Here is a 22392-nt window from a genome sequence, read left to right on the forward strand (position 1 = left end):
TTTGATCACCTTTTTAAAGGGAAAACATTACCCACGTGCCAGCACACAGGTATACAGGGAGACTTACAAGTAAAAGAGAGCCATCTGCAGATGATTGTCCTGGTTAATGGGAGTAATCCAGATTCCAAACCACCATTAATGGTCCACACTTTGCATAATTACAAGAGGCCCTCAGAGTTATATTTCATATTTCTAGTTTCAGATACATGAGTGGTACATTTAGACAAATAGGATGACCACACTCAGTAGATGATAAGCTTTGTAATGATACCTTACAAGAGACCTATTGCATGAAGCATATTCCAGTTAAATATAATGTAACTCATTAGCATATTTTCATAAAATCATATAGAGTACAACATCACACAATGGATTTGGCCTGATGTGAGGGGTTCTCTCCAGATGCTGTTTTTAAACCGGTCTCAGAAAATAGCTCTCGAACAAGAGAAGTGGCTAATCAAACCCGAGAGTGACAAATGGTGAACACTTGGGTTTCTGGAATGGCGAAGAACCCTTAACATGGGATTGGGTGCCATGAAGGTTCTCTAAGAGACGGGAAGCATCACCAAGTTAAGGGCTCCAGAGAACCTGGCCAATATTTTCAAACTTTAGGATGCCTGAATTTCAGCCCCTAAACCCACTTTTAAGCAACTAACTAAAAGTGACCTGATTTCCATAGGTGCTGAGCACTCAAAACTCCTAGTGAAATCAACAGGAGCTGTGGGTGCTCAGCTCCTCTTCAAATCAGGCCACTTATAAGTTATTTAGGTGCCTCATTTCAGGCATCTAATTTACAAAATGTAGCCAAAGCCTATTTCATGCCGTTACAGGATGAGTTTTCCTAATAGCAGATATCACTGACTAAAAATCCAACACAAACGGTGAATGAATGGGAATGATGTCATAAAAGGATGACATATCCCCTCTGGCGTGGGTAACAAATGAAGTAGCTGCCCATTGGTTCTCAGACAACCAATCAGAAAGGATGTTTTCTCTGTCTGCACTGAGGTTATAAAAGGCTGCAGGCTCAGACAGGGTCAGCATACCACTGTGGTGATTTCAAGAGGTGGCTTAGCCAAGCCACACTTTGTCAGGCCAGTCAGAATCAGGCCAGACCAGGAAGAAATCAAAGAAGGCAAAGTAAGAGCGAGAAAACCAAGTGAACAGAGCCAGGAACAGAAGGAAAGAGAGTCAGGCAAGCCAAGCAAAGAAAGACACAGGCAAGTGGAGCCAAGCAAGTCAAGAAAAAAGCTAGGCAGGCCAATTCCTGAGGAAAGACTCAGGGAAACCAAGCAGAGAAAACAAAAGAAAGCCAAGAAAGTCAAGCCAAGTGTTCCTGGAACACTAGAAGTCTGCAACATGTCGGAGACTGAGTCTGAGTCTGAGTCTGAGCACTCTGGTGAGACCTCAACCGCAAAAGACCCTAAGGCCAAAATCACCCGTTCTTCCCGGGCTGGGCTGCAGTTCTCTGTCAGTCGCATAGACAGATTGCTCCGCAAAGGACAATTTGCAGACCGTATTGGAGCTGGAGCCCCAGTATATATGGCCGCGGCGCTTCAATAAGTGACTCATGACATTGTGGATAGTGCTGGGGAAGTCGTTGCACGCAGCAAGAATTTCCTCACGGCACTTGCAGCTGGCCATTCACAGAGACTCAGAGCTCAAGAAACTGCTGGGAGGTGTCACCATCTCTCAGGGCGGAGTCCTGCACTTAAATCAACCTGTGGTTTTACCTTCCAAGAAGAGGAATGGCAGGAGAGCCATCAAGAGAAGGATTGCCCCTGCTCCTGTCCCTGTGAAGTGAGAACAGAGCAAAGGGGAGACTGCCACCCCAGATTTGGGAGAAATGACATTGACTTGATTGCAAAGCTCTTTTCAAATGCATCCGTATGGTCTAATAAAAGCAGTTAAAATGCCTGGTCTTCTTTTGTGAATTAATTTCCTCTTTTACTATCCTACAAATTTAAGGCATCATTCAGTTGGTCAGGTAGCTGCATTGATAATATGGTAGAAAAGCCTAGAAAGATAGAACTCAATCATTTCATTAAGAAATTGACATCGGAAATTGTCTAATTAGTGTCAAGTATCAGAGGGGTAGGCGTGTTAGTCTGGATGTGTAAAAAGCGACAAAGAGTCCTGTGGCACCTTATAGACCAACAGACGGATTGGAGCATAAATGTCTAAATCGTGTAGATTCTGGGAGGTGGTTTCTGTGTTTTTTTCAGGCATTTCCCCCATAGATTGAAGATTAGGCACATTTTTCCCATAGTGAAGTTGGTGTGTATTGCATGTTTTGTGAAAACAGAAAAAAGAACAAACTCATGACAGAAAAATGTAATCCATTACACATGAAGGATAAAGCCTATGGGCCTGGTTTTTCTTTTTCTTTTGTTCTTTTTGTTTTGTTTTGTTCTTTTTTACTTACCCCATTATAAAACCATTGACTTGTTTAGCGTAATATCAGATGTATACAGTATAAGTGATACTAGAATCAGGCTTTCTGAAATTATTAAATACCTGGAGGGGTTCACATACACTTTGATCACCTTTTTAAAGGGAAAACATTACCCACTTGCCAGCACACAGGTATACAGGGAGACTTACAAGTAAAAGAGAGCCATCTGCAGACGATTGTCCTGGTTAATGGGAGTCATCAAGAATCCAAACCACCATTAATGGTCCACACTTTGCAGAATTACAATAGGCCCTCAGAGTTATATTTCATATTTCTAGTTTCAGTTACATGAGTGGTACATTTAGACAACTAGGATGACCACACTCAGTAGATGATAAGCTTTGTAATGATGCCATACAAGAGACCTATTGCATGAAGCATATTCCAGTTACATTATATTTAACTCATTAGCATATTTTCATAAAATCATATAGAGTACAACATCACACAATGGATCTGGCCTGATGTGAGGGGTTCTCTCCAGATGCTGTTTTTAAACCGGTCTCAGAAAATAGCTCTCGAACAAGACAAGCGGCTAATCAAACCTGAGAGTGACAAATGGTGAATACTTGGGTTTCTGGAATGGCGAAGAACCCTTACCATGGGCTTGAGTGCCATGAGGGTTCTCTAAGAGACGGGAAGCATCACCAAATTAAGGCTCCAGAGAACCTGGCCAATATTTTCAAACTTTAGGATGCCTGAATTTCAGCCCCTAAACCCACTTTTAAGCAACTAACTAAAAGTGACCTGATTTCCATAGGTGCTGAGCACTCAAAACTCCTAGTGAAATCAACAGGAGCTGTGGGTGCTCAGCTCCTCTTCAAATCAGGCCACTTATAAGTTATTTAGGTGCCTCATTTAAGGCATCTGATTTTCAAAATGTAGCCAAAGCCTATTTCATGCCGTTACCGGATGAGTTTTGCTAATAGCAGATATCACTGACTAAAAATCCAACACAAACGGTGAATGAATGGGAATGATGTCATAAAAGGATGACATATCCCCTCTGGCGTGGGTAACAAATGAAGTAGCTGCCCATTGGTTCTCAGACAACCAATCAGAAAGGATGTTTTCTCTGTCTGCACTGAGGTTATAAAAGGCTGCAGGCTCAGACAGGGTCAGCATACCACTGTGGTGATTTCAAGAGGTGGCTTAGCCAAGCCACACTTTGTCAGGCCAGTCAGAATCAGGCCAGACCAGGAAGAAATCAAAGAAGGCAAAATAAGAGCGAGAACACCAAGTGAACAGAGCCAGGGACAGAAGGGAAGAGAGTCAGGCAAGCCAAGCAAAGAAAGACACAGGCAAGTGGAGCCAAGCAAGGAAACATCCACTGAAGCCAAGCAAGTCAAGAAAAAAGCTAGGCAGGCCAATTCCTGAGGAAAGACTCAGGGAAACCAAGCAGAGAAAACAAAAGAAAGCCAAGAAAGTCAAGCCAAGTGTTCCTGGAACACTAGAAGTCTGCAACATGTCGGAGACTGAGTCTGAGTCTGAGTCTGAGCACTCTGGTGAGACCTCAACCGCAAAAGACCCTAAGGCCAAAATCACCCGTTCTTCCCGGGCTGGGCTGCAGTTCTCTGTCAGTCGCATAGACAGATTGCTCCGCAAAGGACAATTTGCAGACCGTATTGGAGCTGGAGCCCCAGTATATATGGCCGCGGCGCTTCAATAAGTGACTCATGACATTGTGGATAGTGCTGGGGAAGTCGTTGCACGCAGCAAGAATTTCCTCACGGCACTTGCAGCTGGCCATTCACAGAGACTCAGAGCTCAAGAAACTGCTGGGAGGTGTCACCATCTCTCAGGGCGGAGTCCTGCACTTAAATCAGCCTGTGGTTTTACCTTCCAAGAAGAGGAATGGCAGGAGAGCCATCAAGAGAAGGATTGCCCCTGCTCCTGTCCCTGTGAAGTGAGAACAGAGCAAAGGGGAGACTGCCACCCCAGATTTGGGAGAAATGACATTGACTTGATTGCAAAGCTCTTTTCAAATGCATCCGTATGGTCTAATAAAAGCAGTTAAAATGCCTGGTCTTCTTTTGTGAATTAATTTCCTCTTTTACTATCCTACAATTTTAAGGCATCATTCAGTTGGTCAGGTAGCTGCACTGATAATATGGTAGAAAAGCCTAGAAAGATAGAACTCAATCATTTCATTAAGAAATTGACATCAGAAATTGTCTAATTAGTGTCAAGTATCAGAGGGGTAGGCGTGTTAGTCTGGATGTGTAAAAAGCGACAAAGAGTCCTGTGGCACCTTATAGACCAACAGACGGATTGGAGCATAAATGTCTAAATCGTGTAGATTCTGGGAGGTGGTTTCTGTGTGTTTTTCAGGCATTTCCCCAATAGATTGAAGATTAGGAACATTTTTCCCATAGTGAAGTTGGTGTGTATTGCATGTTTTGTGAAAACAGAAAAAAGAACAAACTCATGACAGAAAAATGTAATCCATTATACATGAAGGATAAAGCCTATGGGCCTGGTTTTTCTTTTTCTTTTGTTCTTTTTGTTTTGTTTTGTTCTTTTTTACTTACCCCATTATAAAACCATTGACTCGTTTAGAGTAATATCAGATGTATACAGTATTAGTGATACTAGAATCAGGCTTTCTGAAATTATTAAATACCTGGAGGGGTTCACATACACTTTGATCACCGTTTTAAAGGGAAAACCTTACCCACTTGCCAGCACACAGGTATACAGGGAGACTTACAAGTAAAAGAGAGCCATCTGCAGACGATTGTCCTGGTTAATGGGAGTCATCAAGATTCCAAACCACCATTAATGGTCCACACTTTGCAGAATTACAATAGGCCCTCAGAGTTATATTTCATATTTCTAGTTTCAGTTACATGAGTGGTACATTTAGACAACTAGGATGACCACACTCAGTAGATGATAAGCTTTGTAATGATACCATACAAGAGACCTATTGCATGAAGCATATTCCAGTTACATTATATTTAACTCATTAGCATATTTTCATAAAATCATATAGAGTACAACATCACACAATGGATCTGGCCTGATGTGAGGGGTTCTCTCCAGATGCTGTTTTTAAACCGGTCTCAGAAAATAGCTCTCGAACAAGACAAGCGGCTAATCAAACCTGAGAGTGACAAATGGTGAATACTTGGGTTTCTGGAATGGCGAAGAACCCTTACCATGGGCTTGAGTGCCATGAGGGTTCTCTAAGAGACGGGAAGCATCACCAAGTTAAGGGCTCCAGAGAACCTGGCCAATATTTTCAAACTTTAGGATGCCTGAATTTCAGCCCCTAAACCCACTTTTAAGCAACTAACTAAAAGTGACCTGATTTCCATAGGTGCTGAGCACTCAAAACTCCTAGTAAAATCAACAGGAGCTGTGGGTGCTCAGCTCCTCTTCAAATCAGGCCACTTATAAGTTATTTAGGTGCCTCATTTAAGGCATCTAATTTTCAAAATGTAGCCAAAGCCTATTTCATGCCGTTACAGGATGAGTTTTGCTAATAGCAGATATCACTGACTAAAAATCCAACACAAACGATGAATGAATGGGAATGATGTCATCAAAGGATGACATATCCCCTCTGGCGTGGGTAACAAATGAAGTAGCTGCCCATTGGTTCTCAGACAACCAATCAGAAAGGATGTTTTCTCTGTCTGCACTGAGGTTATAAAAGGCTGCAGGCTCAGACAGGGTCAGCATACTACTGTGGTGATTTCAAGAAGTGGCTTAGCCAAGCCACACTTTGGCAGGCCAGTCAGAATCAGGCCAGACCAGGAAGAAATCAAAGAAGGCAAAGTAAGAGCGAGAAAACCAAGTGAACAGAGCCAGGAACAGAAGGAAAGAGAGTCAGGCAAGCCAAGCAAAGAAAGACACAGGCAAGTGGAGCCAAGCAAGGAAACATCCACTGAAGCCAAGCAAGTCAAGAAAAAAGCTAGGCAGGCCAATTCCTGAGGAAAGACTCAGGGAAACCAAGCAGAGAAAACAAAAGAAAGCCAAGAAAGTGGTAATATTGCAAACATTAAAAGGGAAAATTCAATCAGTTAGGAAGTGACACCAAGGCTGTGATATAAAAACTAATGTGAGCTGCAGGGGTGGCACTTGTGTCGGGGGCAGCATGTGGAGCCCCCTGGCTTCCCCTACACGTAGGAACTCGGGGGGACATGCGGGCTGCTTCCCGGGAGCTGAGCAGTGCAGAAGCTAACTGGAAACCTGCCAGCCACACTGCATGGCACCGCCAACTGTACAGTCAACATCCCGGTCAGCAGTGCTGACTGGAGCCACCAGGGTGCCTTTGTGACTGGGTGTTCCAGTCAAAAACCAGACACCTGGTCACCCTACTTGGAGATGAACTACAACCACTGGCCTCGCACCCAACAGCAACTTCTCCCTCTAGAAAGCGGAATGGGGAAGGGGAGGGGATTGAAACCTAGGTAGGGTTAGGGAAGAAGCCGTGGTAGATAGGATAAGAAGAAAGGGAAGGAAGATCTGTGGAGGGTTGATCCTTGATGCTGATGAAGGTGTACCTTATTGGGTTGAGCTTGTGGTGGGGACGGGAAAAGATCCTTGTGGAGGCTGGTGCAAGGTTCAGCTTTGGGAGACAGGGAATAGAGAAGGGTGAAATATAGAAGAAGGTCCATGTTCATGATGGACATTGGGAAGGGGAAATCCTTGTGATGGAAGGAGCTATGTATGGGAGTGAGATGGGGTAGGGGATAACTTGAGAAGAATGGAACCTTGGGGAGTTGGAACAAACTCATGGGAACCTGGAAAATAATATGGATGCTCTTGGAGAGAGCGCAGGGACCTAGTAATTAGAGGAGAACTGGGAGCAGCAGGAAAGCAGCTTAGGGTGGCTCTGCTCCTCCCACTGCCCTCTGGTGAGAAACATGCACAGGACAGCATCTCTGCTCCTCCCCCTGCAGGCCCTGGCCTGGGAAAGGGTGGATGGGGGGTGAAGAGCCCCTGTAACCTCCCCCCCCCCCCCCGCAAGCCAGTAAGGCTTGCTGAAGCCCCTCTCAGGCCTGGGAGAGAGGGTTGAAGAGCCCAGGAGGCGCAGAGGTAAGGTTGGTAAGGCTGTACCTAGGGGATGGGACTGAACTGAGGGGGATGGGGCTGATAGAATTGGGGGACTGAAACTGATGTGGGGGCTAGGCAACAAGATTAATTGCTGGGCAGAGGATGGGCAGATGTGAGGGTGAAAGTTCCTGGACCCAAGGTTAAAATTACCTTACCCAATAAATTTGGAAGAGTGGCAACACAAATTGTCTTACACATACATGCACAAACACACCCACACACACACACACCCACACACACCCACACACACCCATGCACTGGAGATGGGCAGGAGGAGTTCACCAATCAAAAGACAGACTGAAAAAACACAATATAATCATTTTTTAAAAAATCTCCTGATATTTGATCTAATCTTATGATTTGTGTTTGACTCATGATTTTTGATCACTTAAGCTTGGCAACACTACTTACAGAAGGCTGAGAAGTTTTAGTGCACCAGCATTGATTTCTACGTGCTAAGGATCTTGATTTGAAAATGCAGGAGCCTCACAGAACAGTATCATTTGGAGATTGTGAAAAAACAGCATGCTTTTGGTTTTTTGTTGGGATAGCAGAATGTTTGTGACCAGATTTTGGTTTTGCAAATACAATAGCATGGTTTGTCCTATTTCTTCCCCAACTCCACACTTCAAGTGATAGGAATGCCAATAACAAACTGCACATGCTACAAACTTGATTTTCAAACATTCATAACTGCTAGCTAATTTCTTCAGTGCTTCCTTCTGGGAAATGATAACCTGACCGCATCGTACATGGTAAAATAAAAATGTAAATTAAAATAGGGATTTGTGTTATCACCATGGGGAATTAGAGAGTGACTTACATATTCAATACACTGATTTCCTTAAAATGTGCAATACACCATACCACGGTATAAGAAAACCATCAGTGCTTCAAGGAATTTCCACTTTTCTTAAGGAGTCAGGATGGGTGGCCATGATGGTAAAGGATTCAATGCTTAGCTGGAGTCATATTAGGCATTTTAAGGGGGACGGGAGGATCTTTGACATGGCACAGCTTGGATGGTTGATAATGGTGGAGAGGGATTTGTCAGATTTTGGTTGCTTAGTGTAAAAAATTCTTGTTTTACAGAAGTGCGCAACCTTATGATCACACAATCAATTAATGTACTGGGGAATTTCTCTCATTGTTTGAACACTAGACTTCACAATCAATTCAGAGATTGTGCTCTAGGTATGCATCCTCAAATCATGATATGTCCTTGAGAAATATAGAGCCCAATTCCCCTCTCAGTTAAATTTGTGAAAGTCTGGAATAAGTGTATTAACTTCATTGGTACATATGCCATTAACTATGATGTAACTGCTTTAGAAATGTGCCATTGTCTTTGAAAGAGGCTGCTGGCAGAACACATCAGTAAGGCTTCCAGAGTTATTGGGTCCCTTCTAATTCTATTTTAAAGGTGTTCATGGGGAAGTACCTAAAGTCTAGTCCCTCTTCTTTACAAATTACAAACTAAGTAATTACATCAGAAAGGAAATTGAAATACTGCTCCGACTCAGTAGTTAACTGGTTAACATTAGAAGTCAACATTTATCCTATTGTTACACAATAGTTTCTGAGATTTCAGAAGGATAATTCCTCATCTTTATAGAATACAGGTACAGGAAATAATGCTTTTAAGCATAAGTAGTCAAATCTACAGCAGTAATAACACACCCTAGTTCAGACCAAATGAAGAAGAAACAGCTAAAGTAAGCTAGAGAGAAGATGTCTTTCTTGATATTGACAAGACTGAAAGGATATAAGCAAAGACCCTTCAGCTCTGGAAGAGCCCAAACTCCAGCAGCCGTCAATGACACTTTTGATTGTGCAGTGAAGGCAGGATCAGGCATTTGGCGAGGAAAGCATGAACATTGACTCAGGAACTTCCAAGGAAGTTGCCAGTATCTCTTTCATAGTTTTATGGATGCTGGAAAATATGTGTTTGAATTCAAGATTTTCTGGCTGCAGGGCCCGCTCTGACTTTTTTGCCGCCCTAGGCAGAAAAGCCACGCGCCCCCGCCCCCCCCCCAACGCGGCAGGGAGGGCGGAGAGCCCGGCTAGGGCTCTCCGCTCTCCCCGGCGGCCAGAGCGCTGGGGGGAGGGCGGCGAGCCCACCGCGGCTCTCCGCTCTCCCTGACTGGCTGGCGCGTCCGGCCAGGGCCCCGCTCTCCCCGACCGGCCGGAGCGCTGTGGGGAGGGCGACGAGCCTGGCCGGGGCCCGCTCTTCCCGACCGGCTGGAGCGCCGGGGGGAGGGCGGCGAGCCCAGTCGCGGCCCCACTCTCGGGCCGGAGCGCCCCGCCACGCTGCCCCCCTCCAGCCGCCGCCCCAAGCACATGCTTGGTGGGCTGGTGCCTGGAGCCGGCCCTGTCTGGCTGTCCCCAGCTTCCTAAACTGTGCAGATAATAAAGTTCTTCATTTTCTGAAGAAGAAGTAAGACCTATTTAAAGAGAAAAGGAGAAGGGAAACATCTCGTTGATATTGCCTTTAGTGAAAACCCAATAATAGAAGTGAAGGGATGATGCAAAATAATTCTTCTGAATGCCAGGGAGTCACACACGACTCCCCCCCACCCCATAAGGTTTACATCATGTGCTGAGAATATAAACACATTTCTGAGACCTTTGGGACATGTTCCCTGTGGCATCTCAAAGTCTAGAACTAATGAGTGATAATACCAAAGGGAGCAGCTGAAATGTTCTTAGATAATTCAATGCTACAAAACAACAAACTAAGAGAAGCTTTTGTCTGAACTGCACAAAATGCAGTTTTCAGCCCAGTGAAAGGGAAGTCCTAGTCCAAACTTTTGGGTTTCATTTTCCTGACACTCACAGGAATACATCAGAACTAACACTCACAGAATGAAACCCATATTGTGGAGACTGGAAGAGCAGTGGTTATTAATATTTCATCATCTCTTCACATCAGCGCAGAGGTACTGCTGGGACTTGTGGCTCTCCAATGATACTGTGCAGGGCTCCATCATTAAAATAAAGAGAAATGATAAAAACAGTGTTGGGCATTATCAGGGAGTCAGTCTGCTGAAGATAAGAAAATCTGAGGGGCTATAGGAAGTTAAAATCAGCTTGAGACAAAAAACAAGAATGGAGAATTTCAGACCAAATGGTTAAAGTTTGGCAAAGTTATGGGCAACTGACTATAAGGTCTTATAATGGCAAGCATCAAATAACTTTAATAACAGGCTGTGCTACCAGCACCACCTATAATTTGCAACACTTGGTCAATTTATATTCAAATGCTGGGTCAGTTATAAGCCCAGTAGTCCTTTTTTCTGCTTTTTTGTACTTAGCTCCTCCATGCCCTCAGTTTCTTTTTGAATGACCTTCTTTGTTTGTTTCTGTGTTTAGGAACACAATTCCAGTATTTGGAAAGAGAGCGAGAGAGAGAGAGAGAGAGAGAGAGAGAGATTATATAACTGAAACAGGGTTTGCAAAAATAAAAAAGAGAATGTTTTAACCGTGGCTCCACAAAAGGACTTGGCACCAAAAATGGGAGCTAGGTGCCCAAGTCCAAAATTTAGGCCCTGCTGAGACCCTCAGAACACCATTTCAGTGGCTGCCTAACTCTAGAAGTGATTTAATTGTCACCATAAAAATCCCTTATGTTCCTAAATTCCTGCCTCTGGGCATAGAATCATAGAATTGTAGGACTGGAAGGGACCTTGCGAGGTCTTCTAGTCCAGTCCCCTGGACTCATGGCCAGATTATCTAGACCATCCCTGACAGGTGTTTGTCTTACCTGCTCTTTAAAATCTCCAGTGACGGAGATTCCACAGCTTCCCTAGGAAATTTATTCCAGTGCTTAACCACACTGACAGTTAGGAAATTTTTCTTAATGTCCAATCTAAACCACCCTTGCTGCAATTTAAGCCCATAGCTTCTTGTGCTATCCTCAGAGGTTAAGAAGAACAATTTTTCTCCCTACTCCTTGTAACAACCTTTTATGTACTTGAAATTTTTTATTGTATCCTGTGACGGGTTGGATCACAGAAACCCCCTTGGGAGCTGCCACCAGATGTGCAAAGACTACCCCTGCTTCTGTTTTCCCTGCCAGCTCAGGACTCCAGCACCCTGTCTTGCTGAGCCAGGCACTCCCGTCTGGCTCCAGACACAGATCCAGGGTCTGAATCTCCTGTCCCAAAGCTGCAAGTTTACCTGAAAACAGCTCACAGTAGTGTGCTTGTCTTTAGCACTCAGATGCCCAACTCCCAATGGGGGTCTAAACCCAGATAAATCCGTTTTACCCTGCATAAAGCTTATGCAGGGCAAACTCATAAATTGTTCGCCCTCTATAACACTGATAGAGAGATATGCACAGTTGTTTGCTCCCCCAGGTATTAATACATACTCTGAGTAAATTACTAAATAAAAAGTGATTTTATTAAATACAGACAGTAGGATTTAAGTGGTTCAAAGTAGTAACAGACAGAACAAAGTAAGTCACCAAGCAAAATAAAATAAAATGCGCAAATCTATGCCTAATCAAATTGAATACAGATAATTTCCTCACCAGTTCCAGAGTGCTCCCTTTTACAGGCTAATCTCCTTTTAGCCTGGGTCCAGCAATCACTCACACCCCCTGCAGTTACTGTCCTTTGTTTCAGTCTCCTTCAAGTATCCTGGGGGGTGGGGTGGGTGGAGAGGCTCCTTCTTTAGTCAGCTGAAGACAAAATGGAGGGGTCTCCCCTGGGTTTAAATAGACTCTCTCTTGTGGGTGGAGACCCCCCTCCTCCCTCCTCTGCAAAGTCCATCTCTAAGATGGAGTTTTGGAGACACCTGGGCAAGTCACATGCCCCTGCATGACTCAGTCTTTGCAGGCTGACGCCATTGTCCACATGGCATCTTGCATGTCTCCAGGAAGACTTCTCATGTGGACTGGAGCATTCCAAGATGCATTGTTCCCTAAGTGTCTCCTGATCAGGTACTTAACCTGGTGAATTCCTTCCTAAAGAAGCTGACCAAATGCCTCACAAAGCTTACTTAGAAATCAGGCAAGCATACAGCCCATATTCTTAACCTCGAGTAGAAAATGATATATATGTACAAATAGGATGAATAGATATAGTAGACCATAACCTTTACGGAGATATGTTACATGGCACAGGCAGCACAAAACATATTCCAGTTATGTCATACATACATTTATAAGCACCCCCTCCCCATAAAGCCTTATGGGGTACACTGTCACAACGGAGATTCCACAACTTCCCTAGGAAATTTATTCCAGTGCTTAACCACACTGACAGTTAGGAAATTTTTCTTAATGTCCAATCTAAACCACCCTTGCTGCAATTTAAGCCCATAGCTTCTTGTGCTATCCTCAGAGGTTAAGAAGAACAATTTTTCTCCCTACTCCTTGTAACAACCTTTTATGTACTTGAAAATTTTTATCGTATCCCCCCCTCAGTCGTCTCTTTTCCAGACTACACAAACCCATTTTTTTCAATCTTCCTTCCTAAGTCATGTTTTCTAGACCTTTAATAATTTTTGCTGCTCTTCTCTGGATTTCCTTCCCCAGTTTAGGCACCTGCGTGCCTGTCTCATGCCTAAGCCCCAGTGCAATCCGCAAACCAGCTTGGGATAGACATTTCCTTGCCTACCTTGCCTGTGGGGCCTCATCTGGTAGGTGTGCTCTAAATACACCTAGCACCACACAAAATGATGACAAGGGCCAGTCTTCTAGAACTTTTCCTGTGTTCCAAGACTTACTGATAACAACATTAATGTTCCAGTGAGCTCCTGGGCCAGCTCTTCTCATTTGTAGATTTTGGCATGAATGAATTAAACAAAATTCATTGAAATGGAAGTGAAGTCATTTTACACATGCTAGGTCAGTCAATCAGGTAACAGAAGCAATAATATGTAATTGAGGGGACCAGATAGGAAGCTCAAAGAACATATTCCAAATGAGTTACCATGAACAGTTCAAAGAGGTTTGAAATTCTTTAAGGAATAATTTTTACAAACAACGGAAATTCATATAAAATAATGATGTCTTTACAAGCAGCACATCTAGCTGACTCCATCCTCTTACAAAATCTTAACAAAAAATGGAAACAAACATTTCCAAAAATGTATTATGTCCATTTTCTCATTGGCCCTATTCTTTATATGGTCTGGAGGAGGAATGAAGAGCAAACATGAGCATAACTATGTCTCTTGAAACCAGGCCTCGTTCCATTCAGTTGGTTAATCTGAATCTCAACTATGTCTAGTTGAGAAGGATGGAAGAAACTTCTCTTCAAATATGACCAGAGCCTTGGTGATCTACTGGGGTGGCTTTTAGATTTGGGCTGGGGGCACATGTATCTTCGCTACAGCTGTGTGGCCTTTGGAAAAGAAACTGCATGGAAGTGTCAGCCAGAGACTGCAGCTGGTCCAGCAGCTGTAGAAAGCAGCTCAAGCACAGAATTATGGACACTGATGACATCATCAGGCTGCTTTCTGCAGTTTTCACTCTGAACATTCTCTCCCCTTTGCTGATTTGCTCCAATCCTTTCTCCTTTCTTTTGTCTGTGCGTCTAGCTTATCCCTTCCTAACAGAATCACATTGAAAGGACTTCAGTGAAAAACAAAAATGGAATTAACTTGACATGTTAGATTGTAAACTCTTTGGGACAGGGACTGTTTCTTATGCTATGTTTGTCCAATGCCTAGCATGGTGGGACTCTGTTCACATTTGTCCAGTAGGCACTACTGTGATTTCTCCTGTATTAGGGTGTGGAATAGTCTCCCAAGGGAAGAAGTGTGTTATGTTCTACAGCATACAAACAGAGAAATTAGATAAATAGCAAAAAATACTCTTCCTGGAAAGGTGCAATGTAAAACTACTTTATTTCTTAGGGCAGGTCTTCACTACAGGGGGGGGGGGGGTCGATTTAAGATACGCAAATTCAGCTACGCGAGTAGCGTAGCTGAATTTGACGTATCGCAGCCGACTTACCCCGCTGTAAGGACAGCGGCAAAATCGACCTCCGCGGCTTCCCATCGACGGCGCTTACTCCCACCTCCGCTGGTGGAGTAAGAGCGTCGATTCGGGGATCGATTGTCACGTCCCGACGAGACGCGATAATTCGATCCCCGAGAGGTCGATTTCTACCCACCGATTCAAGCGGGTAGTGTAGACCTAGCCTTGGAATTCAGAACACACAAGAACCCCAAACCAGAAAGAAAAACCAGACTGCTCTCTAAAACAGAGAGGCACAACTCACACCACCTTACTCTAACTGGCTGGTTGCTAACTGACTCTGCTAGCCTCAGATAGCACAATTCCCTGCAGAACTCCCTCAGTGGAACTGCTCAGGGTAATAATAAGCAGTATATTAAGCAGTATGTGTTGGCCAAGCCAATCCAGTTTTAAGCAATGCACTTTCTCCTCATATAGTTAACCATTGGTTCAGGGTGATTAGCGATCATATTCTTCAATTAAAATATGATAAATATAAGCCTTGTACAAATGTTAGTTCACATTCATAATTATTATGTATTAAATTACACATTGTTTTGTTTTCCACCATTAAAGTATGAAAAATGCCTTAAAACACATCTTTTATTGGGAAAATAGGATTTTTTTTCCTTTGTTAATTAAAAATAAGGGTTAAAAGATTTTTATGAAAATCAAAAGAAAAAAAGTATCAACTCAGGCTGGGATCTAATATGACACATTTCAGAACCAGTGACACAATATGTGTGAGAAAGGGTACCTGACATGGCCTCTTTAACACTACTCTCACTACTACAGCTCTATGGGCTTGTCTCTGTTAAGGAATCTTGCATGCTTAAAAACAACTTTGAGGAGCTGAGTGAGCTGACATGGTGATTATGATCATGACTGACTAACCAGCATATATGCAGTGTTGGTGTAACTCTGTCAGTCCCAGAATATTAGAGACAAGGTGAGTGAGGAAATATCTTTTATTGGACCAACTCCTGTTGCTGAGAGAGACAAGCTTTCAAGCTTACCCAGCGCTCTTCTTCAGACACAAGTGTGTCTCTCTCACCAACAGAAGTTGGTCCAATAAAAAATATTACCTCACCCACCTTATCTCTCTGATAACCAGTGTGTAGATCAAGGCAACCCTTATTCAGCATTATGTCAACTAATCACAGGGGCGGTGAGTTGTATGGGCCCATGGTGCCCAGGCTCCAGGAATATTCAGGGCCCAGGGGCCCGGCTCCACCAGTGTTCATAGCCAGATCTCTACCCCAGGCCACACTTCCCACGCCCGTGCGCCTCCCCCAGGCCCCAGAACATCCCTGCTTCAAGCGGGCGGGTGCCTCAAGCAGGCAGCTGCCTGCCGCTCCATGCTGCACTCCCTCGCTGCCAGCCGCTGCTGCCTACAACACAAGAGGGGCGCTGGCAGCAGGCTGAGGCGGCTGCTGCACCTGCGGAGGGAGGAGGGGAGGAGGCGCACACATGATTGGCAGCCATCCCATCCCTCAGCACTCATTGGGAGGCAATGGCAAGGGGGCTTCTGGGAGACAGAGTCTGGACCTTACTCGAGCAGCTGTTGGGGCTTGGGTGAGTGTCTGACCATGTGATCGCCCCCCCCAACTTGCAGCCACCACTTCTGCCCCACGCTGGGCAAGGGGCAGCCCCATTCCCCATGAGGCTATGATGAGGGGCAGCAGGCTGCAGCAGTGGAGGAGGCTGTGATGTTGCACTCCATATTTTTATAAAAATATGTTGATAAGTGTGGATATGATGTAACTGGAATATGCTTTATGCAAAAGGTCTCTTGTAAGGTATCAATACAAAGCTTATAATCTTAAATTAGAGGAGATATCCTGTCTCCTAGAACTGGAAGGGACCTTGAAAGGTCATTGAGTACAGCCCCCTGCCTTCACTAGTGGAACAAAGTACTGATTTTTTTGCCCCAGATCCCCCCTCAAGGATTAGAACTAACAGCCCTAGGTTTAGCAGACCAGTGCTCAAACCACTGAGCTATCCCTCCCCCTACTGAGTGTGATCATCCTATTTCTATGAATGTATCATTCTTGTATCTGAAACTAGGAATATGAAATATACCTCTGAGGTCCTATTGTAATTATGCAAAGTGTGGGACATTAATGGTGGTTTGGAATCTTGATGTCTCCCGTTAACCAGGACAATTGGTTGGAAATGGCTCTGTTTACTTGTAAGACTTCCTGTACATATGTGCCAGCAGGTAGGTAATGAAGTCTCACAGGACATGTGATCATGTCACCTGAACTGGAATCCATCTTTAACCTGGTGCTTTTTCTTTTAGAAGGAGGGGTGTGAACCGAGAGAGAGAGAAAGGATTCCTGCCTTGTGCCAAAGCTACTAAAGGGGGTGGAACAGAACAGAGAGGGCTGTAGTCATGAGAAATCCCCTTTGTTAGCATCTGAGCTGGAACTCCCACACCCCAGCCCCACCCAAGAGCCTGCACCCCCAGCCAGAGCCCTCATCTCCCCCACACCTCCACATTGTGCAATATAGGGAAACCGTTAAACGTTTACTGTTTCCGGTCCATTTTTACATTATTTTAAAATATATATATCGGCTTACAAGGCATGTGTGTGTGTGTAGCTGGGGAAACTTGGACCCATTCTGGGCACCACCAAAAATTATACAAACCAGCCTCCCCTGACTACTCATGTTTAAAACTAGGGTTTGTCATGACTAACTGACATGATCCTTCACATGATTTGTTTGTGAATACATACCATTGTGGACTCCATCACCTATGGCAATGACTCCCCTTGGTGTGTTAGCACCTTTTGTTCCCTGTAGTGTTCTGGCTCCCAACAATGTTTCCCTGGCTGACACAAAATCAACTGAGAGAGACGCCCCTGGGTAAGGACATGCATATAACACTTGACAGATCCTTGTTGGATTTCTACTAGAACTCACCTAGAGCCCCTTCCCTTCCCTAGTGACTGAGAAGGGTGAGGGGTTCTTCAGCAGAGGGCTAGCTCCATGTTTGCTCTGGAGAGCTGTGCAGTGAGAACCTTCCCCTCACCACTAGCTCTCCTAACCCTTCCTGTAGACAGCAATCGCTGATGAAGCCGTGGGATCCAGAAGGGATAACATGGAAGATCATCTCCTGCCTCTCCTGGTGAGAGAGGTTTCTAAAGCTCTGCCAGTTTAGTTGGCGATTTCTAGTTTAAGTTGGTGGGTAGCTGGTGCCAAGGTAAATTGTGCCTCCTGCAGGCATCCAGACCATCCCTTGATATCTGTTTGTCCCAGTGATATCATAGAGGTATCACATCGCTGCCTTCTCCTTGTTGTGACTCTTAGTAAGGAATGAAATGACATTTTCCAACCCATTGAATTTTTCACCTTGGTTCATTTTTTATTAGGGTCACAATTTCAAATTCACTAAACACATTTTCATTCCTTTTTCCAAATGATCTTGGTCTCCATGGACAGAAGTCAATAACTTGACAAGCGTCCAGTGAAGAGAAAGGAAGCATACTGATAATAGCTTCCTCGAGCGGCGAAGAGCAGAAGCTAACAGCAGGAGTTTGCCTGGGAGCTGTCCAAGAGGAGGTACGCTAAGTGCTGCATTAGGGGGGCTGTGTTGGTGGGCCTTGAGTGGGCCTGACTGGTATATAAGGGCAGTCAGCAGCGAACCAGCTGAGCGGCGAACAGCAGAGGCTAACAGCAGGAGTTTGCCTGGGAGTTCGCGTGGGGAGAGCGCACGGAGGCTTTCATCTGCAGGTTTCTCCGAGTAGTACCTGCAACAGTTGAGGAAGCTCCTAAGAGGACGGTGATATGGAAGGTGAGCGATCAGCTGTTGTAACCTGCACAGGTTGTGCCATGTTTGTTTTTCTTCCACAGGACAGAAGCGACTTTGTCTGTACAAAGTGCAAGCTGGTCTCCATATTGGAGGAGAAGGTTCGAGGGCTGGAGAAACAAGTATCGACTCTGCGTTGCATAAGGGAAAATGAAGATTTCCTGGACAGACGTCAGGAGATGCTTCTACGGCCTCAATGTTCTGAAGATTCAGAGCAGGCGCAGCAGGGACAGAAAGATTGTGAGGAGGTTTGGCAGCATGTGACCTCCAGAAGAAGAAAGAGGAGCGTCCATGCACCAGCAATGGAGATACAGGTGAGCAATCGTTTCCATGTTCTCTCTACAGGTGCTAATGCAGAGAGTGGACTAGATGGCCCATCTGAGGGAAGGGAGCAGAAGGAGACTCCACCGATTGGAAGGCAAAAGATGCACTGTCCTAGGGATGGGGGTTCCACGACCACCACTCCCAAGAGGAGGAGGAGGGTGGTGGTGGTCGGGGACTCCCTCCTCAGGGGGACTGAGTCATCTATCTGCCGCCCCGACCGGGAAAACCGAGAGGTCTGCTGCTTGCCAGGAGCTAGGATACACGATGTGACGGAGAGACTGCCGAGACTCATCAAGCCCTCGGATCGCTACCCCTTCCTGCTTCTCCACGTGGGCACCAATGATACTGCCAAGAATGACCTTGAGCGGATCACTGCAGACTACGTGGCTCTGGGAAGAAGGATAAAGGAGTTTGAGGCGCAAGTGGTGTTCTCGTCCATCCTCCCTGTGCAAGGAAAAGGCCGGGGTAGAGACCGTCGAATCGTGGAAGTCAACGAATGGCTACGCAGGTGGTGTCGGAGAGAAGGCTTTGGATTCTTCGACCATGGGATGGTGTTCCAAGAAGAAGGAGTGCTAGGCAGAGACGGGCTCCACCTAACGAAGAGAGGGAAGAGCATCTTCGCCAGCAAGCTGGCTAACCTAGTGAGGAGGGCTTTAAACTAGGTTCACCGGGGGAAGGAGACCAAAGCCCTGAGGTAAGTGGGGAAATGGGATCCTGGGAGGAAGCACAAGCAGGAGAGCGCAAGAGGGGAGGACTCCTGTCTCATGCTGAGAAAGAGGGACGATCGATGAGTTATCTTAAGTGCCTATACACAAATGCAAGAAGCCTGGGAAACAAGCAGGGAGAACTGGAAGTCCTGGCACAGTCAGGGAACTATGATGTGATTGGAATAACAGAGACTTGGTGGGATAACTCACATGACTGGAGTACTGTCATGGATGGATATAAACTGTTCAGGAAGGACAGGCAGGGCAGAAAAGGTGGGGGAGTTGCGTTGTATGTAAGAGAGGAGTATGACTGCTCAGAGCTCCGGTATGATACTGCAGAAAAACCTGAGAGTCTCTGGATAAAGTTGAGAAGTGGGAGCAACAAGGGTGATGTCGTGGTTGGAGTCTGCTATAGACCACCAGACCAGGGGGATGAGGTGGACGAGGCTTTCTTCTGGCAACTAGCAGAAGTTGCTAGATCGCAGGCCCTGGTTCTCATGGGAGACTTTAATCACCCTGATATCTGCTGGGAGAGCAATACAGCGGTGCACAGGCAATCCAGGAAATTTTTGGAAAGCGTAGGGGACAATTTCCTGGTGCAAGTGCTGGAGGAACCAACTAGGGGCAAAGCTTTTCTTGACATGCTGCTCACAAACAGGGAAGAACTAGTAGGGGAAGCAAAAGTGGATGGGAACCTGGGAGGCAGTGACCATGAGATGGTCGAGTTCAGGATCCTGACACAAGGAAGAAAGGAGAGCAGCAGAATATGGACCCTGGACTTCAGAAAAGCAGACTTTGACTCCCTCAGGGAACTGATGGGCAGGATCCCCTGGGAGAATAACATGAAGGGCAAAGGGGTCCAGGAGAGCTGGCTGTATTTTAAAGAATCCTTATTGAGGTTGTAGGAACAAACCATCCCGATGTGTAGAAAGAATAGTAAATATGGCAGGCGACCAGCTTGGCTAAACAGTGAAATCCTTGCTGATCTTAAACGCAAAAAAGAGGCTTATAAGAAGTGGAAGATTGGACAAATGACCAGGGAGGAGTATAAAAATATTGCTCAGGCGTGCAGGAGTGAAATCAGGAAGGCCAAATCACACTTGGAGTTGCAGTTAGCAAGAGATGTTAAGAGTAACAAGAAGGGTTTCTTCAGGTATGTTAGCAACAAGAAGAAAATCAAGGAAAGTGTGGGCCCCTTACTGAATGAGGGAGGCAACCTAGTGACCGAGGATGTGGAAAAAGCTAATGTACTCAATGATTTTTTTGCCTCTGTCTTCACGCACAAGGTCAGCTCCCAGACTGCTGCACTGGGCAGTACAGCATGGGGAGGAGGTGACCAACCCTCTGTGGAGAAAGAAGTGGTTCGGGACTATTTAGAAAAACTGGACGTGCACAAGTCCATGGGGCCGGATGCGCTGCATCCGAGGGTGCTAAAGGAGTTGGCGGGTGAGATTGCAGAGCCATTAGCCATTATTTTTGAAAACTCATGGCGATCGGGGGAGGTCCCAGATGACTGGAAAAAGGCTAATGTAGTGCCCATCTTTAAAAAAGGGAAGAAGGAGGATCCGGGGAACTACAGGACAGTCAGCCTCACCTCAGTCCCTGGAAAAATTATGGAGCAGGTCCTCAAGGAATCAATTATGAAACATTTAGAGGAGAGGAAAGTGATCAGGAACAGTCAGCATGGATTCACGAAGGGGAAGTCGTGCCTGACTAACCTAATTGCCTTCTATGATGAGATAACTGGCTCTGTGGATGAGGGGAAAGCAGTGGATGTGTTATTTCTTGACTTTAGCAAAGCTTTTGATACTGTCTCCCACAGTATTCTTGCCACCAAGTTAAAGAAGTATGGGCTGGATGAATGGACTGTAAGGTGGATAGAAAGCTGGCTAGATCGTCGGGCTCAACGGGTAGTGATCAATGGCTCCATGTCTAGTTGGCAGCCGGTTTCAAGTGGAGTGCCCCAAGGGTCGGTCCTGGGGCCGGTTTTGTTTAATATCTTTATTAATGATCTGGAGGATGGTGTGGACTGCACTCTCAGCAAGTTTGCAGATGACACTAAACTAAGAGGCGTGGTAGATACACTAGAGGGTAGGGATCGGATACAGAGGGACCTAGACAAATTAGAGGATTGGGCAGAAAAAAACCTGATGAGGTTCAACAAGGACAAGTGCAGAGTCCTGCACTTAGGACGGAAGAATCCCATGCACTGCTACAGACTAGGGACCGAATGGCTAGGTAGCAGTTCTGCTGAAAAGGACCTAGGGGTCACAGTGGACGAGAAGCTGGATATGAGTTAACAGTGTGCTCTTGTTGCCAAGAAGGCTAACGGCATTTTGGGCTGTATAAGTAGGGGCATTGCCAGCAGATCGAGGAACGTGATCGTTCCCCTTTATTCGACATTGGTGAGGCCTCATCTGGAATACTGTGTCCAGTTTTGGGCCCCACACTACAAGAAGGATGTGGAAAAATTGGAAAGAGTCCAGCGGAGGGCAACAAAAATGATTAGGGGTCTGGAGCACATGACTTATGAGGAGAGGCTGAGAGAACTGGGATTGTTTAGTCTCCAGAAGAGAAGAATGAGGGGGGATTTGATAGCAGCCTTCAACTACCTGAAGGGGGGTTCCAAAGAGGATGGAGCTCGGCTGTTCTCAGTGGTGGCAGATGACAGAACAAGGAGCAATGGTCTCAAGTTGCGGTGGGGGAAGTCCAGGTTGGATATCAGGAAAAACTATTTCACTAGGAGGGTGGTGAAGCACTGGAATGCGTTACCTAGGGAGGTGGTGGAGTCTCCTTCCTTGGAGGTTTTTAAGGCCCGGCTTGACAAAGCCCTGGCTGGGATGATTTAGCTGGGAATTGGTCCTGCTTTGAGCAGGGGGTTGGACTAGATGACATCTTGAGGTCCCTTCCAACTCTGATATTCTATGATTCTATGATTCTAGCTGTGACATTACTATGGGTGTGACCATCAAAGCATGAGGCTGTGTAGCAGAGCTCCAAGCCCAGACCCCACTGTGAAGTCAGCTGGGATCCCGGACAGGGATGTGTCTTGCAGCAC

General features: G+C 45.5%; 3 protein-coding genes across 6 annotated transcripts in view; 2 read left to right on the forward strand and 1 right to left on the reverse strand.

Annotated features, from left to right (window-relative positions):
- Positions 1-22392, forward strand: part of LOC135977481 (deleted in malignant brain tumors 1 protein-like) — a 723293-nt gene that overhangs the window by 545283 nt on the left and 155618 nt on the right. The window lies entirely within an intron of this gene.
- LOC135977486 (olfactomedin-4-like) overlaps positions 1-22392 on the reverse strand; it is a 689021-nt gene that overhangs the window by 244289 nt on the left and 422340 nt on the right. The gene's annotated exons all lie outside the window — the stretch shown is intronic.
- On the forward strand, positions 18024-21860 carry LOC135977495 (uncharacterized). The gene is made up of 2 exons (XM_065578775.1): positions 18024-18090; positions 18348-21860. The coding sequence occupies exon 2, from the start codon at positions 18483-18485 to the stop codon at positions 19287-19289; it is 807 nt and encodes a 268-aa protein (XP_065434847.1). The 5' UTR covers positions 18024-18090; positions 18348-18482; the 3' UTR covers positions 19290-21860.

The sequence above is a fragment of the Chrysemys picta genome, unplaced genomic scaffold (genome assembly GCF_011386835.1).
Source record: "Chrysemys picta bellii isolate R12L10 unplaced genomic scaffold, ASM1138683v2 scaf1, whole genome shotgun sequence".
In the NCBI taxonomy this organism is placed as follows: domain Eukaryota; kingdom Metazoa; phylum Chordata; order Testudines; family Emydidae; genus Chrysemys; species Chrysemys picta.